The sequence below is a fragment of the Amphiura filiformis genome, chromosome 1, assembly GCF_039555335.1.
Source record: "Amphiura filiformis chromosome 1, Afil_fr2py, whole genome shotgun sequence".
In the NCBI taxonomy this organism is placed as follows: Eukaryota; Metazoa; Echinodermata; class Ophiuroidea; order Amphilepidida; family Amphiuridae; genus Amphiura; species Amphiura filiformis.
Window position 1 is genome coordinate 71,308,219 of NC_092628.1, and position 13,446 is coordinate 71,321,664.

Below are 13,446 nucleotides of genomic sequence, written 5' to 3' on the forward strand. Positions count from 1 at the left end.
AAACATCATGCTCATTAATAAAAAACAAAATCTCAACTACAGTATCAAATGTTACAAAATATTACTTTCGTTTCCTATGAATATTGCATCGATAATAATTCTATAAAAAAAGTATAAAACTTTCTTCTTTGGCCAAAATTTTTCCTACTTTTTACCAGCTGACTTAGTGTATTGCCCTAAATATGAATACTGCACTTATACATCTGTTGATGAAATGCATGTTGTTATTAAACTCTTTACTGCACTACCTTGCCTGTCAATTTAAAGTGCCTGGTAGGTAAAATTGACCACAACTGTTTTGGATGTGTGCCGTTTTACCTGTGTACCTTACTGCAGCATTTAGATACAAGGCAGCTGCTATCCTAAGCCCCTCTCTTCTCTTTGCACAAATACCTCCAAATGACTTCCCGACTGATGGCATTTTATGGGAAAAAAACAAAGATGGTATTGTTTACTTAAAGACACAACAAAAAAGCTGCCATATGAAAACGCAATTTCAAAAAATTTAGAGACTTCCGGCCTGGCCTTTGTCAAAAAAATTGATATCATCAAATTGCAAGTTAGTGTAAACAGAAAAAAAATAAACAACTGTTTCTACGAACAGAAACATATTTCAGTTATCCCGTCTAAGTACTATATACCAAACGTTTAACCCTTTGTAATAGTATACCCAAATAATAATAATTATACCAGTATTGTTTTCAACAAACTTGCACATTTGCCATCAACCAAATAGTATTGTTGTTTGCTAACATTTTTGCAATAACATGACAAATACAAATAATTAATAAATACCAAAAATGCAATGAATTCATGCAATAACAAATTTACAAAAAGATTGAACGAAATTGGAATTCTAAATTATCTACTCAAAATTGACACAGAATTCGGTTTGTTGGTATTTGACAAATGCCAGGGTTGCTGGGTAAGCATGTGAAAATAAGACTTTCTCTCAAATTAACCTCACAAAATAATTACCCTTTTTTTAATTCAATAAGCACAGCCTGTACTTCACCCTGTGGTGTTCGACAGGATTTTCACTTCATAAATAGAGCCACAAAATAATGCAATTTTCCTTGCTGTTCAATTTGTTCTTTTTTACTTGCCACAAAATTTTGCTGTTAAAATTTAATTGCATTATGAAAAAAGAAAAGCAAATGCTTAACAATACCTCCACTTCCACCTTTGCAGAGAGGCGACATGTTTACCACGGTAACACTAAACTAGCTGGCATAGTCAACAAAGTTATGCTGAAAATAAAATTGCTAACTTCCATTTCTTCCAAACTTGACAACAATTTCTAAGCCACATCTATTTTTGCACTTTCACATGTTCCTGCTAAGTGGATAGAAGTATTGTGACATTTACTATCAGGGTAATTTTCACAAAGTCTCATTTCACAAACTTTTTTTTAAACCTGCAACTTTGGGGTCATCTTTTTTGTAAGCTGTTAACCCTCTACTACAAAGTGCTCGGCTACATGCCAGGTCTTTCATTTTTTATAACTTTTAAATTCAAGTATTTTTTTAGGTTGTTACAGATCACCACATTTCTACTTTTAGTGTTGTTGCATTTTACTGGTGTAGCACTGATTTAACACAGGCTTTCTTTATCGTCCAAATACTGAATCATGAAATGTACTCTTGTAAAACACCAAATTCAACTATCTGTGTGCAATCAGGAACTCGTTGAGGTCTTAATCACAGCACACAGAATTTGAGAAACCTGGATGCTATATGGCTACTGGAGTGATTCACTTTTGTTTTTTCGTGTAGGTGTTTATTTCGTGCCTGGCTTTGGTTGTTAATGTGGTTGGACATTCACGAGATCTGATGTTTCCTCTACGCGGTGGCCTCTACTGGCTCCTGTTTGGGTGGTGGTGCATCATCATGTTTGGTCTCTGATGGGCTGCCATCATCCTAAAAATACAAAGACACAATGACAAGACTTCTTAATACTATTACACAGTAAATGGTGCTTAAGTAAAAGGGTACTACAAATGCACAAGTTTCCAATCCTGCTCTTGATTTGATTTAATATGCACAAAATGTTTTTAATGTGTACAAAATTTGCCATAGCTATAGTTGCAGGTAAATATCTGTTACCTATGCCCACATCTGGGAGCAACCAACAAGTATGTTGGGAATTATTGTGCTTATAAACTCTTATGAACTCGGTTAGAGACACATCACATAATAAATTGCAATTGGATCACACAATGGAATCTGTACAAAAAAGAATTACAAATTAATCTTATGACAGGTTCTGCCTACCTTCGCATTCTCTTCACCCTTGCCCTCTCCTTCTTTGTCTCCATCTCCATCCTTACGGGGTCTGCGTCTACGGTAACGACGGCGAGGTCGTTTTTGTCCATCCTCACCCTCGCCATCTTGATCTCGGTTTTCCTTATTCTCATCACCCTCACCCTCTTCTCCGTCTTCCTTGCGGGGACGTCTTGGTCGGCGGTACCGCCTGTATCTACGGCGGTATGGAGGCTTTTCTCCATCTCCACCTTCCTTGTCTTCTCCGTCCTATTCATTTGAGGTACAGAAAAATAAACGGGGATTATTTATTACACTTCCAACTTGTGTAACGTTTATGTTAAGAATTTATTTGAGATACATAATTATGGGGTCACCTGTTTGCAATAACTGCCCTAAAATGACCTCTACATGTCACAACCCAACTGAAGATAACAAAACTATTTCGACTGCAGAAATTGTATAAAATGGCTAGACTAGATTTCTGATTGCTTTCTCATATAGCTGAATTATGGACAACTTGCTGGTCTGACCAAAGCACACATTATCAGCAAAATACATTATACGCAGAATGAAAATAAGGACACAACTTGAATTGAAGTTTGCCAGTTCTTTTATATTGCCCAAGAATGAACTAGTCTAAACCCTTTCCCGTTTGTCCGGACTACACTATGAATATTCATTGTTCAATATACATGTACCAGTTGCTGTAATTGCATCAATCAGTCAGGCCTTTCAAAAATAATTGTTTGGTTAGGATTCCCTGCAGCTCGAAAAAGTAAAGTCGGTCATAAAATTATTTATTTTACCGATTTATTTTGTGTGCTAGACAGACGTCCCACAAACAATGCGTCGGTCGCTTTCGATGTGAAATAGCAAGTTTTTTTATACATGTGGAAGTGAAAAGTGTAGCTTTTTGAAAGAAATATACACTAATACATAGAATCTCTGGACTTTTTTTCCTGCTCCCAGAGGCTTCAAAATATTTTGGGTAAGGAGTCCGACTGAGCTACAGGTTCTCTAAACAAACAATCATTTTTCTACAGGCCTCATTTTTCTACAAGGAAAACATGGAAGATGGAAAATGGAAGATGACTCACACTTACCTGCCCGTCCTCTCCTTCACCATCCTTCTTTGGTCTTGGTCTTCTGTAGCGGCGGTAACCTCTGTATCTACGATAACCTCCTCGGTTACCACGGTCCCCTCCCTCGTCTTCTCCCTCGCCCTCTTCTTTCTCATCTCCTTCCTCGCCACTGCCATCCTTTTGTGGACGGCGTCTGCGTCGTGGGTAGTAACGGCGGTACTTGCGGCGATCGGCAGCATATTTGCTGCCCTGGACAGGCTCTCCTTCTGGCCCGGTCACATTGGCAGCCTCATTGCCCTGAAGAAAACAAAATTGTTCAACATTTCATTACCATCCTCCAGTACTGAGTTTTGACACATTGTGGACATAACATCTTATTTACCAGAACTTGTTTTTGGTGTTTTTTTTATACAAGTTGTTTTCGAATGCACAAACACCGGTCCAATGAGCTCTTTTCTAAATAACTACATAATGGTCTTGGGTCAGAATCCATTCTCCCAATTCTCGCAGAGAATCCAAGTTGATTTCTTATAATACACATTTTCTACTTAATTACACTTCTAAGAGGAACCCACAGAATCCAAATTCTTTTGCTGGCTTCCAAATGGGTTCTTGCTGTCCGGTATGTAAAATTTGAGCTAGCTTAAAATTCCTCAGGGCAAGAAACTTGCTAATAACTGTACGTCCCAATACAAAACTTGTGGAGCCAATCCTGGTTGCGATGGATATTATTATGAAGGCTGATTGGGTTCTGCATCTGTCTAGAGCTATGTCCCCAAATGATGCTAATCGATCTTAAGGCACGTCTTGAGCCAGCGTGGCAACAATTTTAGTAAACGCAACAAGTGATCATCTTATTTTCGTTTGCTTTTTTATGCAACGTAATTCTTAATCTGCATGGTAACTTTTTTCTCTGCACAAAATAAATCAAGGGTACAAATGTTTGCACTATACCTTCTCGCCTTCTACGACATCAAATTCAACTGTTTCTCCATCTCCCACACTTCTCAGATATTTCTTGGGGTTGTTCTTGATGATTGCTGTCTGCAAAATTATGAAATGCAACGGTAGTGAAGGTCAACACTGTTCTCTAGCACTTGATATTCATCAGGATTCACACAGACTTTGTTGCTAGTATCTACCAAGTGTTCCAGTCTAGTGCACTCCTAAGACAATCCTCATTCCCATATTTTGTTGCTAGTTTTTGCTATGCACAAATTAACTGCAGATGGTCACTCTTGACAATGCAAGCGACATAGGGCTGTCATTTACCACACATTCCTTCCTGAATTGTGAACACATTCATGAACAAAAATGTTCACACCCTTCTTTCAAATCAGTCATTTTTCTAACTGTTTAACCTAAATGTCAAAAAAATTTGCAACCAAACAAACATGATTAAACCAAAAAAAAAAACCTACACAAAACAAAAAACACCCCAGAGTAGAGCATTTGAATGTTCTAAGGTGATGAACCTTTTATATGTCCATTTTTTTAATTGTCTTTTCTCACTTTTTGCCTAGGTCTATATCTCGGTTTCATTTCTTCCTACATTTATTGGCCAGATCTAGTCGCATAGCAAACTGCCCATTCAAAATGAAAGGATGGGCATCTGTCTAGCTTACACCCTGGGTGGCAGGCAGCCAGTCTTGCTACACTTTTTTCGAGAAGATTTTTACAATTCATTAGTAAGCCGACTTCAAACAAAGCCAGTATTCAAAATGCATTAAAAAATAAATGTGGCATTAATAAATACAATTTTGAAGGAATTACTTACCTGGTGAACAAACACGTCTTCTTTGGTATCATCCCTGCGAAAAACATTCAAAAAAAGTTACTTTAAAATCTGTTCAAATTCAAAAACACATTGGATGATTGGAATTTGAACCCTAAATGACAATGACCTGGAAATCCTTGGTATTAGGTTAATTTTGGAATGACAATCAACATCTATATTTAGAGAATAAAGGTATTGTTTTTGGCCACTGGAGTGCATCCATCGTCTCATAACACGGGCGACATCATTATTTTAAGTAAAACAACGAGGCGAAGCAAAGTTGTTTTACGCCAAAAATAATGATGTCGCCGATATATGAGACGATAGATGCACGACAACGCTAAAAACAATACCTTTATTCTCATTCTTAAACACTTCAATTCAAATAAAATTATCATAAGTATTACAAATTTTAATCAAATTAAATACTACATTTTGCAAGGTCCTGGTTGTTGCTGTGCGCCTCCGATTGGTTCAAATAGCGAGTCGCGTCGATGCAAACGCGCTGACCCGTGTGATATTGTGTCATATCACACGGGTAAGAACCAATAAAATTGCCGGAACGTTCTCAAGTGTTTAAGAATAAATAGTATTAACTAAACATACTGCCAGAAACAGTGACAACATAATTCCTTAACTCTGAGACTAATATATACTGATTTAGACAAAATGTCATGTTCATTTTGAAATTCAGATCGAGATATTGGGCAATCTAGAATATTTCATTTAAAATAAGGGTAACAGAGTAAAATAGGTGAAGGTGAAGTCCCATAGGCAAGGTCTTAGCCAGTCATGCATCATATGTGATAGCTCTAAAACAGATGATTTTAAGGTTATAGAACTTGAGACTAATTCAGAGTGACATGTTAAGGGGGTACTACACCCCTGGTAAATTTTGTGCCTATTTTTGCATTTTTCTCAAAAATTAAAGTACATTGGTGACAAGTAAGATATGTATATTATAGGGGCAAGGACTACAACTACTGCACTGGAAATTTTATTTCAGCACAAACAACAGTTGTGGTGTTACAGTCATAAATGAGGGAAAACCAATATTTGATCAATAAATCAATAACTACTTGCCTTGAGTTGCTGAATTTTCAGTGCAGTAGTTGTAGTCCTTGCCCCTATAATATACATATCTTACTTGTCACCAATGCGCTATAATTTTTGAGAAAAATGCAAAAATAGGCACAAAATTGGCCAGGGTGTAGTACCCCTTAAGGCCAAATCAGGACATATTTGACCCTAGTGAGTCCCTTCTATGGGTATATATAGACAAGTTGTTTTATATTTGAGGGTCAAATTTTGGTGTCTGCTTGGACGGGTGGTTTCTGATTTCTGGCTAAGACTCTGCCCATAGGCCTATTGACCTTATTTGGATGAATTAGGCAACAAAGAAAAAAAAATCCCAATGATTTTACATTTTGGGATACTAGTATTTTAAACTTTTGATGAAATATGCAAAATCAGCATTTTTATGGCCCAAAATGTATTGATTTTGACTGAAAATATTTCAAAAAATGATCAGAAGTTTTCAAAAAATTTCCCAAGGTTTTGGTGATATTTTTGGATCATTGTTTAGCTTCCCATAAATATTTTTTTAATCCAGACCGATACTACTTCATGGAGTCTGTCTGCCCTTATTTTTTCTTTTGTCGCCCTACCTCTTGGTATTTATCCTAGATTGTGCAAAAAATATTGTCTTGTCTCGTCTTGGTTGAGTCGGCAAGTTCAGATCTAGCTGTACTATCGCCAAGTAGGCAGAGTAAAAAAATAACACATTTCTCGCAATCTCGTCCCCTGCAAATTCCTTTCATTTTTAATAAATTCATTTATAACTTTTGAAAAAAGATTTTTGAAATGCTTTCAGAAGCAATTCTGGAAGGTTCTGTAATCAGGGGGCCTACCTATCAGTATCAGAACAATGAAATAGGAAGGCCTCCTTTTCAGGTACCTGATATTAAATATTTAAAAAAATATAGCACCAAATATGGGTTTTACACTCATTTTTGTTATTTAGAAATATAAATAAAAGGCCACACTTTTTGTTTGTTTTTGAGACCCCTGACGAGAAACAATGAAAAGGAATATTCCTGTCAAAAAATTTTTTCAGACAGTCACTTTAAAATTTTGATTTGATGTTTCCCCTTGGCTTGGGAGTTGCATGCTTGTAATGTAATGCAAGTTTAAGATTGAGTGAGAGAATCCCCAAGAACAAGAAATATAACTATTATGGCGATCTTTTCCTTTAGACCACCCTCGCTATATAGGGACTACCATGAAAACTGGCACAATACTATCTTCACTTCAGTTACTCCTAGGAGATTCACAACTTCCTTGTTTGTACAAAATACATCATCGATGCCTACACCACGTACTTGTAATTGTATAACATGTATGGCAAAATTTAAATACCCTGCTCTGTGCATGTACAAGGTGAGTCACAATCGTAACCCACGTGTCGTTGCTTGCAACAATCAATGAATGGGCCAGCTAGCTACTCACCTATTTATAAATCCGTAGCCGTTTTTAACATTAAACCACTTCACAGTTCCCGATACCTTCGTGGCTGAAAAGTAAAGACATGGAAGAACACATTTAAATCAAATATATATCACATTTTCAATTCTCGCATTGAGAAATTTTGGTTTACATTCGTTGTTAAAATCCGGAAGAGTCGGTACAGACACTAATTTTAATATTCATGAGCAATAACTGCTGTTGCTTCAGTAATCAATACTCCCTACATCATGCCGATGAGAACAGCCGAAGACGCTATACGATTAAACTTCTTTAACATTTTAACTCTAAAAAAGCATGTACATCGTTTCGTAATCGTATATTCTTTCAGAAATTTAAAACTATACCACTCATCTACAAACGTTCTCAAGCAAAATTTAGCAAATAATCTTAAACTCGGGGAGTGAGTTTATCAAAAGAAATGGCGAATTTCGCATGCACACGCGTACTGCTGAAAGTCAGCCATGATCGGAGAAAAATTGCCCAACCCACTAACTTTGAACTTAAATTTCTCAAAAACTACAACAATATTTAGCTTAAAAATTCGATCAGCTTACCGAGAATCTTCTTCTCCGAGGCTACGATGGTCTCGGGCTGTTGTTCCGAGTCCTCGGACATTCTCCTTTGCTGATGTTTCTAGCGGGTGATGTTAAGCAAACCCTCCCTCACAGCGATGTTCTTTGTGCTGCGAACGGATACATGTGTTCGCGCAGCATTATGGGTAATTCACCGCACATGGCCCCGGAATTATACATTTTCTAAAGGGGTGTTTGATTTTAAATTGCAGAAGAGGGGCGCTGATCGCATCTGAGACGAATATACCTACAGGGTGTCCCAGAAAAAATTACCGGGCGAATGAACTTGGACGTAAGTCGAGAAATAAATAGACATCAGAATCCAAACATCAAAACATCAGCGGATAGCCCATCTTATTCTGCATCTTATACGCCGATTTTACTGGAATCGGTTGACTAATTGCGAAGAAATGAGCGATTACACAAGGCATGCGTCAATTCACTTCATTCCAAGTTTGAAAGAAAGATCATTCACAACACAATGCGCACTAGTGGTTCAAACAAGATTTAAACTGTCAATGTGCTTCATATTTCTGTGAAACCCTTTTTGTTCTTTTTAAACAATCTGTTTCTTGCAAAACATTTAATTAGGTTTTGTTCAAATTTGAAAACCTGCACGATATTGAAAATGAAAGCTTGCATGTAAGATAATGCTCTGTACTTGTAAATATATTTTTTGGTTAATGTTGATATACGACGTAATTGTTACATAAAGAATTATTGCATAAAGAATTCCAGATGGCTTAAACAATTTCTCACACACATCTTTTTGGAATATTTCCAAGAATTTGTAATGCAAAGTTTAAATCTTTTAAAATTTCAACATTAATATTGCATGTTATCAAAAATCACACGTAAAGCTGTTAGCACTTGATCATTGTTATTCTTGGGTCAAATGTTCTTTGGAAAGTTAAAATATAACATATTTGCAGAACATAAAGAATTGAAGTTGGAAAGCTTCCAATTGCAGAAACCAAAGTTTTCTCGGACAAACTGTTATTCATCTTCAGTGAAAACATGAATGACACAACACCGTCCGATTATAAAATAGATAATATGCATGGACTAAATTTAATAATCATATACAAACTTTAGGAAGCGGTGAGCGAGTATGAAAAAAGTGCTTGTTGATCAAACTTGGAATGAACTGAATTGATGCACGCCTTATGTAATCGTTCATTTCTTCGCAACCAGTCAACCGAATCAAATAATATTTTCGTATGTAGTGCACAAGAAACTAAGCTATGCGCTACATTTTAAATTTTGTGATTCTGATGTCTATATCTCGACTTACGTTCAATTATATTCACTCGGTAATTTTTTCTGGGACACCCTGTATTCGTCTCAGGATCGCATAGACTATGCCATAGTCGATTTTTGATAAATAAAAATATGTTATTAATCATGATGAACGCATTCAGTTGAACTCGAAATTATACTGATATTTATTACATCAAAATACTAGTATAAAATTGTTATGAAAAAGTTTATATAATTATATTAGTGACAGTAAAAGTAAAGTTTCGTAGGCTTATATTATTGAATGCAACATAATTATCATAATGTCATAATTATATTGGCACTTCAATACTGATTTTAGAATCTACCAGTTTATTAATCGCGAAAGTCCGGGTTAAAAATCGACTATGGACATTGCATTTTAAACGGTTGATCGGGCAAAGTCCCTAACACACACACTGTCAATCATATTGTTTATCAATCCAATTAACCGCACGCACAAAGCTTGGAAGTATACAAGCATGGTATGGTACAAGACGCGAACGCGCTCATTCACCTACTGGGAGTTTAATGTTCCCGCCAACACAGAGGCCGCATTATAGTTGTGTACCATGTAGTTATTAATGGTAGTGGCAGGTGCCCGGAGGATTTAAACCATAACGAGATATGTGCGACCAATGACAAGCCAGATCCATTTAAAGATGCATTACATCATGGCCAATTTTAGTAGGCCAGAAATCCGACAATCTCATAGACAGCCGCGTTAATCATGCAAACCACAATCCAAAGTCAGTAGTCCACGAAGCTAACAGAGGGGGTACGGTGACTGAAAAGATCACTTGTGAAAATCTATCAATTGTGCACAATTAAATCCGAGAGTTTTAAGCTTAAATGCAATATACCAGAGTATGCACAATGGACAAGTGGACTACGGAGTAGTCTACAAAAGGACTCATATTTAAAAATTACCTAAATTACATAAATATCGATTCTTTGCTCTATTGCACTTTTTTGTACTCACCCTGCAGTAGGCCTACTTTACTGTCACTACCTACTGTCACTAATAATATAATTATATAAACTTTTTCATAACTAGAATTTTGATAATATGTAATAAATATCAGTATACTTTCGAGTTCACTGAATGCGTTCATCATGATTACTAGCTATTACTAACATGTTTTTATTTATCAAATATCGACTATGGCATATAGTCTAGAGTCATAGGCAAAAAGGTCAAAGGTCAAATTTGGGTCCACAGTCGTTTATAATGGAAACTAGACTTCTCCGTAGTCCACTTGCCCATTTTGCATATACTCTATATTACATTTAAGCTTAAAACGCTGATTTGTATTAATTTGTGTGCAATTAATATAATAGATTTTCACATCTGATATTTTCAGTCACCGTACTCCCTCTGTTTGTTAGCTTCCCAAGTGGACTACTTACTTTGACTTGCGGTTAACATTTAATAACACGGGACTCTATGGAGAGTTTCTGGCCTAACTATAAAATTGGCTATGATGTAATGCATCTTTAAATGGATCTGGCTTGTGATTGGTCGCCCAGATCTCGCTATGGTTTAAATCCTCCATGCACGTGTCATTACTACATTGTAAACAGCAATCTATGGAATTTGCGGCACGTTTGATCTGGCGCGAAAGTTAAACTCTCAGTGGTGTGGATGCTTGGTACTTGCGGTTAAATTGGATTGATAAACAAGTATGATTGACAGTGTGTTTTAGAGACCAAAGTCCCGGGGTAAAGTTCTGCTTAAAAGTCAAAGAACATATATATTTTTTACATGGGCTTTCGCGATCAATAAACTGGTAGATTCCAAAATCAGAATTGTTCAATATTAAGTGAGCAATTATAATTATGCAAGATATGTTGCATTCAATATAATCATCTAATTATATAAACTCTTTATGACCATTTTACTATTGAACAATTTAATTCTAATAAACATCAGTATAATTTTGAGTTCAACGGAATGCGTTTATCATGATTAATAATAACATTTTTTTAAATCAAAATTCAACTATGGTATATTATGGAAACATGCTCCAACTGGTCTTAAATTGTTCAAAATGAGAAAAGTTGCATAGACTATGCCATAGTCGAATTTTATTAAAAATATGTTATTATTAGTCATGATGAACCCATTTCGTTGAACTCAAAATTATACTGATGTTTATTAAAATTAAAGTATTCAATAGTAAAATGGTCATAAAGAGTTAAAAATATCAGATGATTAGTGACAATAAAAGTAATTGAATGCAACACTATCTTGCATAATTATAATGGCTCACTTTAATACTGAAAAATTCTGATTTTGGAATCTACCAGTCAATCATACTTACTTGTTTATCAGTCCATTAACCACAAGTACTAAGCATGGTATAGTACAAGACGCGCTACAGATGTTTGATGAGAGATTAACTTTACGCGTCAACACAAAAGCGCCGCAAATACCACACGGTGTAGTTAATGGTAATGGCGCGGGCCCGGAAGATTTAAACCATAGCGAGATCTGGGCGACCAATCACAAGGCAGATCCATTTAAAGATGCATTACATCATGGCCAATTTTAGTTAGGCCAGAAATTGGCCTAACTCTCCTGTCATGATATCCATCCAATGGATTGATCATGACATCTCTCCATGTAGAGTCCCGTGTTAAAAATCTTAACCGCAAGGCAAAGTCAGTAGTCTACTTGGGAAGCTAACAAACAGAGGGAGTGCGGTGACTGAAAAGATCAGACACAGATGTGAAAATCTATCAGTTGCACACAAATCAATTTACAGTATAAATCAGAGTGTTATGCTTAAATGTATTATAATAGCCAGAGTATGCAAAATGGGCAAGTGGACTACGGAGAAGTCTAAAAGTTGCATTGTTTTGGATGTTTTGTTACAGGTAACATCACAAAAACTATAGGTCAAGGTCAATACGGCTCCGGGAATTTGATCTTCTTTGCCATGTTACCAGGGTAACAAACCACCTGAGATATGACAAACTATTCTTTTTATTAAATGCTTTTGCAAGTGGAACAATATGAGACCATTTAAAAAAAATAAAAATCGGAGAATATTTAATTTGTTGCCCCTTAGAGTCTAAATTTTGACATTTTGACCTTTTCGCCTACAGGCTATAACTCAAGAAATGTACATCGCAGATAGGTCAAACTATACTTTTTCTGAATTCTTATGACGAGAGGAATTGGCATGGTTTTTAGAGAGATTTTACCAAATTGAAACTTTCACCCCCTGCATTATATAGCCTTACTAAAAACTGCAGATAAACCAGCAAATAGTAAAAAACGTTTTTGACAATAGGCCTATTCGCAAAAGGTTAGAAAATTGTCGGGTTATAAAGGGTAGGCCTACCATTAAAGGGTATAAAACGTTAACATTCAAAACCCGTTTTTGATATGCTTAGGGACCGTTCACAAACCTCTGTAACAGGGTTATGAATATGATGCAAAAAATTCACATATTTTTTTCAGGGCCCCCTTATTTGGACCTAAAATTACTTTTAAGGTCCCCCTTTTAGTTTTTGGCCATGAGCGCCAACCCCATAGAAAATGGTGCAAACTCATGTTAAAGCCCCCCCTCCCTTCAGAGAATAAAAAAGTGTTTGTGAATGGTCCCTTACTGCAAATATTCTAACATTGCCAATTAGTTGGCAAACAAAATGTTTGCAAAAAACTTTTTATAATTACATTTGACAACATTTTAAAAATGTTGTTGTGTGTGTTTTCTACAAACGTTTTCAGCATAAGTAACCCGACATGCGACATTTACAAAACCCAAGTTATAGCCTAATTTGAGCTAATTTGTTTGATACATCCCGAGATATGATGTGAAATATTGCAGATCAGATTATAATCTCAAGTTCATAGTTGTTAGGCCTACCTGGATAAATGATAATCTTCATATATACTCGTATAACTTGTTTAAAACATTTTAAAAACGTTTTTGTGT

The 13,446-nt window shown here is 36.0% G+C and overlaps 1 protein-coding gene across 2 annotated transcripts; it reads right to left on the reverse strand.

Annotated features, from left to right (window-relative positions):
- Positions 1-1,723: 1,723 nt before the first annotated feature.
- On the reverse strand, positions 1,724-8,361 carry LOC140152540 (uncharacterized). 2 transcript variants are annotated; one of them, XM_072174933.1, is made up of 7 exons: positions 8,204-8,361; positions 7,632-7,695; positions 5,124-5,157; positions 4,301-4,390; positions 3,368-3,643; positions 2,274-2,531; positions 1,724-1,919 (listed from the first exon to the last, which is right to left on the reverse strand). In XM_072174933.1, the coding sequence occupies exons 1-7, from the start codon at positions 8,262-8,264 to the stop codon at positions 1,842-1,844; spliced, it is 861 nt and encodes a 286-aa protein (XP_072031034.1). In that variant the 5' UTR covers positions 8,265-8,361; the 3' UTR covers positions 1,724-1,841. The 2 variants fall into 2 exon arrangements, with proteins under 2 accessions (XP_072031034.1, XP_072031026.1); XM_072174925.1 differs by having other exon boundaries at positions 3,362-3,643.
- Positions 8,362-13,446: the final 5,085 nt, after the last annotated feature.

Excerpts from the sequence above, each read along its gene's own strand:
- LOC140152540 (XM_072174925.1), bottom strand. The coding sequence starts at position 8,264 with ATGTCCGAGGACTCGGAACAACAGCCCGAGACCATCGTAGCCTCGGAG. Across the intron at positions 4,391-5,123 it reads AAGACGTGTTTGTTCACCAG|ACAGCAATCATCAAGAACAA; the intron begins GTAAGTAATTCC and ends ATAATTTTGCAG. Across the intron at positions 1,920-2,273 it reads AGGGTGAAGAGAATGCGAAG|GATGATGGCAGCCCATCAGA; the intron begins GTAGGCAGAACC and ends TTGTATTTTTAG.